The 6,609-nt window shown below is 45.4% G+C and overlaps 1 protein-coding gene across 1 annotated transcript in view; it reads left to right on the top strand.

Moving 5' to 3' along the window:
* Positions 1–5,010, top strand: part of TCTEX1D2 (Tctex1 domain containing 2) — a 10,765-nt gene extending 5,755 nt beyond the window's left edge. The window contains exons 2-5 of the mRNA XM_009883415.1: positions 479–612; positions 2,243–2,312; positions 3,982–4,045; positions 4,680–5,010. Coding sequence (XP_009881717.1) covers positions 479–612; positions 2,243–2,312; positions 3,982–4,045; positions 4,680–4,727 — 316 coding nt within the window. The 3' untranslated portion in view covers positions 4,728–5,010. The remainder of the gene's footprint in view (positions 1–478; positions 613–2,242; positions 2,313–3,981; positions 4,046–4,679) is intronic.
* The last annotated feature ends 1,599 nt before the right edge of the window (positions 5,011–6,609 follow it).

Here is a 6,609-nt window from a genome sequence, read left to right as displayed (position 1 = left end):
GGGTGTTGGGGGTGCCCCGGAGGCTTGGGGTCGGGGGATGTGGGAGCTGCGGTGGGACTGTCAGAGAGGGGGTCCCTGGGTGTGGGGCGCTGTCATAGAGCTGTGGGGAGTGGGGGAGAGGGTGTTGGGAATGGGGGAGCCGCCGGGGTTTGGGGGCTGGGGCGGCACTGGGCTCTCATAGCAACTTTTGACATGAGATGTCAGGGGAGATGTGGGTGGGAAGGTGTGGGGAGCACAGGTGTGGGATGCTGCTGAAGGCAATCTCCGATGGGGCAGGTTTCACACCTGTGCTTATGGGTGTTTGGCTTTTGGCAGGGCTGGTTAAGGATCTCCATCTCAGCTGGGCTTTTTGTCCCCATGGTTTTTCATTTGTCTTTATTACGTGAAAGCTAAATTTTCCCAGGTCAGGTTATGTATGTTTCTACGTGTCATGTGAACTTTCTGGGCCTTCTGTTGCTGTTTTTTTTTGCCCTGATAGATTTAAATCATCCACAGTAAAAGAATGCATCCATGCGATACTGAAGGAGAAGCTGGCCAATGTACAGTACATCCCAGAAGAAATGCCTCAGCTTACAGAGTCTTTATCAGAGACTATAAAAGACAGACTGAAAGGTGAGGAGGTTTGCTGGGGAAGTAATTTCTTTTCTTACTGTGTCCTCTCCCTTTGACAAAATCCCTCTTTCCTCCTTTGTTTTTGAAAGCTATATTTCTTTCCCAATGACTGACTGGAGTCTACTGTTATGAAACATTCTGGCCTATATACATACGTTCTTTGCCTGTGGAACTAGAAACCCAATTCAAGCAGACAAGATTTGTTTTTGTATAGGCTGGCTAGTGTGACTGGCTGTCAGCCTTGGAGGGGCTGCGGGGGAAAGAAGCTGCATTAGAGAGAAGGAAGAAGTGATGCTTCTTGCTTCAATGAATAGAATCATTCCTGCCTTTTTTCTGCTGCAAGTTAGATCAGAGTTGGGTCAGAGTGGAATAGCAGGGAGGTCAGAACAAGGCCCAGTGGGAGCAGCGAAGGGGGAGAGTGTTAGGAGCACAGCCAAGGAGGGGTGTGACTACAGCCTTACTGCACTGGAAAAAGGTCGAGGCGGTGCTGCGCAGGATGTCCTCCAACATTTTTGAGTTCAAGAACTAAACTTCAGGCTCCAGCAGGTGTTGCCTGTGTTCCGCGCTGGAACATGTACGTAGATGTCAGTTGGCACGGTCCCCCTTTTTTTTTTTTTTCCGCCTTCTTCCTGAGGATTGGCTGGTGCTCCATCTGCTGGGCTGGGCTGACAGGGTGACACAGACATACTGTCAGCCTCGCAGGCAGGAACCGTGCATTTATGCTTCTCCCAGAGTTACTGCATCTGCTTTAAAACCAGCAGCAGCTGCAGTCCCAGCACATGTTGATGCTGAGCTAATATGCACAGGGCTTGGCTTCAATAATCTGTAAACACACTTGCGGTAGCCTGAAGCAAGACTGGCCCAGTGTGGCCATTGTATCAGCTGGCATCTCTGGAAAGCGTTGACTGGTGGATGTCAACAGACTCAGCATGTTGTGTTCAATCCTCCAGGGAAAACATTACGCCGGAGTCTTCCTGGGACACTGCCTTGTTGAGGACAAGCATTAGGATCTGTGTTTTACTTTAAACATGCTTGTTCTGATTTGGTTTCTGGAACATTGCCATGGCCTGATTGGATCTGGCCTGTGCCCCAAAGGTATTTCTTTATTGCTGTGAAACAATGGCATATCTTTGCAGAGACCTAACGTAGACCCGCACGTGCTTTTATGCAGCCTCTTATCCCAGCTCAGAAGCAAAGGAAACATCTATATGGCTGAGCATCTCTCCAATACCCTTGCATCAGAACAGTTTTAAAATAAGCAGTTTTTTTTTTCAAATTGGATTTTGTCAATCAGCGCCCTTATATACATTCTTTCTGTGTGTTCAGTTCTTGAAAGTTGTCAAAGTAGAATGGTGACATACAGTGCGACTGTTCAGGGGCGTCTTCTGCCTTAGATGCATCTTTTGATGGATGTCAGATACCCTGTTCACCCTTTAAATCCAATAAGACGGTGATACGCTCTACCTAGGAAAATGAAGCTGCAAGGCAGTCTGTCCACTTTGCCAATGCATGGACTTGTACAGGACACCTGCTTTGTAACCAGAAATCTTTAGCTTTCTGGGTCCATGTTTTGGATTCATATTTTAAACAAGTTGTTGGTCTTACTATTAATTTTTTTCTCTCTCTCTAGAGGAAGGATTTGACAGGTACAAAATGGTGGTGCAGGTTGTGATTGGAGAGCAGAGAGGAGAAGGAGTGAAGTAAGTTTTGCATCTACTAATTGTATTTCTATCATTTTTGTTGGGTTAAGGTGAGCTTTTTTTTCTTTGGAAGCTGCTTCCAACTTTCCTAGCTACAAAGATCTCTCCACAGATGATAAAGTGTAAAACACTTTCTTTTAAGTGGAAAGTGAGGTCTTGGACTGTGGCTGATTGAATTACCTGGTGATAATTGGCTGTATGGTGGTTCTTAGCAAGCTGAAATGCTGAAAAGCATTTGTGAGGAGTGTTGCAGAAAGTTATGTTACATTGTACTCATGATGAACTAGAGCACACACCCAGTCCATTTTCAAGGCCCTGCTGGAGCACAAGAGTCATGGTAACTCACTTCTGCCTAAAGCCACATGTCCCTAAGTACTTCATTTGCATTTAAGCCCCCAAAATAGGCATTTTTTCAGAAGTTTAAATATCTGTCATGGGAATCGAGCCTGGACTGTGGGTGCTGAGCACTTGCAGTCTAGATGCCTGCAATCAGACGAAAGAATTCCTCTTGGCTGCAGTAGTGGGCTGTGGCTTTCCATTACTACTGACTAGGGAGAAGACAAAGAGAACAGCCCACAAGGTTTGTGTGCTTTATCTGCTGGGCTTACCTTTATTATTGCGCCTGGTACTCCAGCAGAAGATGAGTGCAGCAGAGCTGTAATCAGATCTGCTGTCTTCATGTTCTGGAGGTCAGGAAGGAATATTTGTACCTACTGCTCAGGCTTTTGTCAGGAATGTCAGACACCTCCAGGAGCACCATACCAGGGTGAATGGTTCAATGAGGTGGTCTGATCTGAAACGTGGAGCTCAGCAACACAGACTAACAAAGCAATTGGGGAAATTCTCCAGCTTGCAATAGGCAGGAGGCAAGACTGAAGCATGATCACTAACATCCTTAATGCAAAATACTGGGTAACCATGGTATTCCAGAGGCAGAGTGGAATATTGGACTGGGGGGAAAAAAAAAAGGCAGAATAACCCGGAGGGCTAAGGTAATAGAAAAAAAGAATTAAATTCATCATTCATGCAGCAGAGAAAGGGGAGTGTCAATGACATTAGACAAGGCAGCAGCGAGGTCTTGTCTATAATACCCTGTTACAGTCCGGTTGCTTGTCTTCAAGGTAAGGCTTGGACTGAAGCAGATGTAGAAAAAGGCCAGCAGGATTGTCAGGGAACGGAGAGTATAGATATAAAAGGACTAGAAGAGCTTAGCTTATGGTTCAGTAACACGATGTCTGCCAAGGAATACGATAGCTCCCTATAAATAAATTGGGAGTATGTACCATGAGGGTGCAGAAGGTGAAGGACAAGAACAAATAAGCTAATTTAGCCACCATTTAGCTAAATTAGCCACCTGTTAGCATAGGCCAGAAGTCAAATATTCTTAAGCACTGTAGCAATGAGGTTTCAAACCCTGCTGCACAGTGTACGTGGCAGAGTTGGTAGCTGATGAGTTTGAAGATGGAGTTTGAGCCACATACAGGAGGGGTTACAGCCTGTGGTGCAATTCAGCAGTGGGGATCTAGGCTCAGGATTCAGGACAACACTTCCCATTTCCTTTATCTTTAAAGAAAGCTCAGATTGCTTTTCGAGGAGAGTATCCGTGATCACTTAGGTCCGTACACATGAACTCTGTGGGTAATGGCTCTGCTCTGTCTCCTCTGTCTAGTATGGCTGCGCGATGTTTCTGGGACGCTGACACTGACAGCTATGCTCATGATGTGTTCATGAATGTAAGTATTGTCTGTTTTACCATGGGAAAATGTAAAGCTACTTGCTTTTGTATGAGAGGCAGTCACCTTAAATGTGGAGTTGATAAAAAAACAACCACTAGAAGGAAGGAACCAAGACTCTATTGCAACAGTATGATTTACATCCTCATTCACAAAACATACTTAGATATAATATCCAACATAGTAAATCATATTTCATGAGTAGATCATACAGTACTGTACAAAAGTCGTTATAGTCACACCATTTTACAGATGGGGAGAGGAAGCACAAGAGAGAAAGTCTTTTCTTATATGCTTTGCTGAACTGCTGTCATGGAGTATGGCTGGAATCCAGGACTGAGCAAAAGTCAAGGGTTTATTTCATTATTATTTTTTTATTTTATTTTAAACTGACACCTAAACACCTGCAGGTGTGCGGATGGAGTAAATTGAGGCACTTCTGGCATTCACATGCACTGACCTGGGTTACACCACAAGCGAGGCGAATGAGAAACCAACTAAAAGACAGAAAATTGCCATATGTTACAATAAAAGGTTATGCCCTGGCCTAAACGTTCCCTTAGGTTAGCCTTTTCAGTCAGGCTAGCAAAGAGCTTGTCTTTACTAACATGGAGCCTTTCTCTGTTTTCCCCAGGACAGCCTGTTTTGTGTGGTAGCTGCATTTGGCTGCTTCTACTATTGAAGACAGTAAACATTGCACAGAAGGACAGAGGTGGGGGAGAGCGCTTTAGGGTATTTTTGGTTAACATGCACAAAAGCATCATGTTCTTCCTTTAATACCTAACAAAATAACAGCTCTACAAAGTATGTCCTACACATGTTCTACACACTACAACATTCCTTCTTCCTTGTGGATATTGATATAGCTTTCAATGCAATATTATTATGTCCTTTATTTAAATCGCCCTTTGTTTTTATATAGCATATTGGTTTTGTGCTAAAAAAGTGTATTGCCAATAGCCCTTGTTTCTCAGGCAAACTCAACTATGTCTTGAAAGGGTTCTGATTTTTGTTAATATTCTGAAATGAATGAAATATTTATAAGACATAACATAATAAATCTATGTATTTAACATTTCCTCTCCCGTGAGTTGACCAGGTTGCCATTTCCACCGTTGTCCTTTTCTTCCACCTCCACAAGATGCACTAGCCTTGACTGCTTGTCTGTGCTTCTCAGATGAGCATTTTCTGAGGGTTCTTTGTAAACTAAACCATAAACCCAACCTCATATTCTGGTTATCCAGACTTGTTCCTGTGACTCCCATAACAATTGGGCTGTGAATCCCAGCTGAGTGTCACATGAGATGATATTAACTGATAGGAAGACAAAGTATTTAGGACTTTAGGTCAGGCCAGTAACCTGCACACCCCACTGACTGCCAAAACTCCTCACTTCTCTCATTGGTTTGGTGCAATTTGGCACCCATGGATGCTGTGAGTAATCACTGTTCATTGTCCTATTCAGCAGATACTGCAGTGTTTTCTCAGTCCTTGTCTCTCTGTAATTGTTTTGGGATATGAGGGTGGATGTTTGGAGCCCAAATTTGTTAGGACTCCAGCCTTGGAAAGGAGCAGTAGAGAAGACTACTGTAGATCAGAAAATAGATGCTAAAGCCTCTCATGTCCCCAAAACTTAGAGGACTGGGCTGGTTCCTGAGAGAGTGGGTGCCACCAGAGTGCATCTTAGGTGCCCATCAGAAGCTGGGATGAGTTGCTCTGTGGTGATGCCTGTTGTCTGTGTCCCGGCTGAGGTGAAGCACAGCTGAATCATCTCAATGGCATGAATGGCTTTTAGAGTGCTGAAGGTGGGTGAGGTGAATCCCAAATCCTACCCTCACCGGCTGTTAGAGCAGAACAGGCTCTGCCCATGCAGATCTTGGAAAGTGGGGAAGTAACAAATTAAGTAACAAATTATAATGCATCTTCTGATAGTGGAGGCAGAACGCACCTGTTTGTTTATGATGTTTGTTTATGATGTTTGTTTATGATGTTTGTTTATGATGTTTGTTTGAAAGTGGTTTCCTCTCATTTTCCTCTGATGGGAAACAGGGTGACTTCCCCGATTGCTTTTGCCGCTACCTGTGGCTGTCGCTGGTTAAGGGAGCTGCAGAGGGGACACAAGGGCACCGCTTGGTTTGTGTGTGAACCTGGGAGTGCAAGTTTTGGGTAACAATGAAACCCTCCACATAAAGACACTTGCCAAGAGATGATACATGCCCTCGGACTCAAACTTGTATTGACGCTTTTATCAAGTCACAGCGATTAAACCCCCATTTTTCATCTTCCGCTCGCTCTATTTTTGAGGTTTATAACAACTGCTGCACCAAGGCGTTGTACAAAGCCGGGTTGCGTCTGTGATCGCCCGGCTCCGACCACCCTTGGCCTCGGCCTCTGCCGGCTCACGGGTGCTGTGTTTCCCCTGGAGAGCGACGGAAGCGGAATCCCTGCCCCACCACCCCGGCACCGGCCGTGCCGAGCCCGAAGGGCTGCCGTGCAGCCGCCGCGGCCGGCTCTGCTGTCGGGCCGCCGGGCTGCCCCACCTCCACGACCCCCGAGTCTGTATT

This window comes from Charadrius vociferus, unplaced genomic scaffold (assembly GCF_000708025.1).
Source record: "Charadrius vociferus isolate BGI_N301 unplaced genomic scaffold, ASM70802v2 scaffold214, whole genome shotgun sequence".
NCBI classification, from domain to species: domain Eukaryota; kingdom Metazoa; phylum Chordata; class Aves; order Charadriiformes; family Charadriidae; genus Charadrius; species Charadrius vociferus.
Note: the sequence above shows the minus strand (reverse complement) of the source record. Positions and strands in the feature narration are given on the sequence as shown.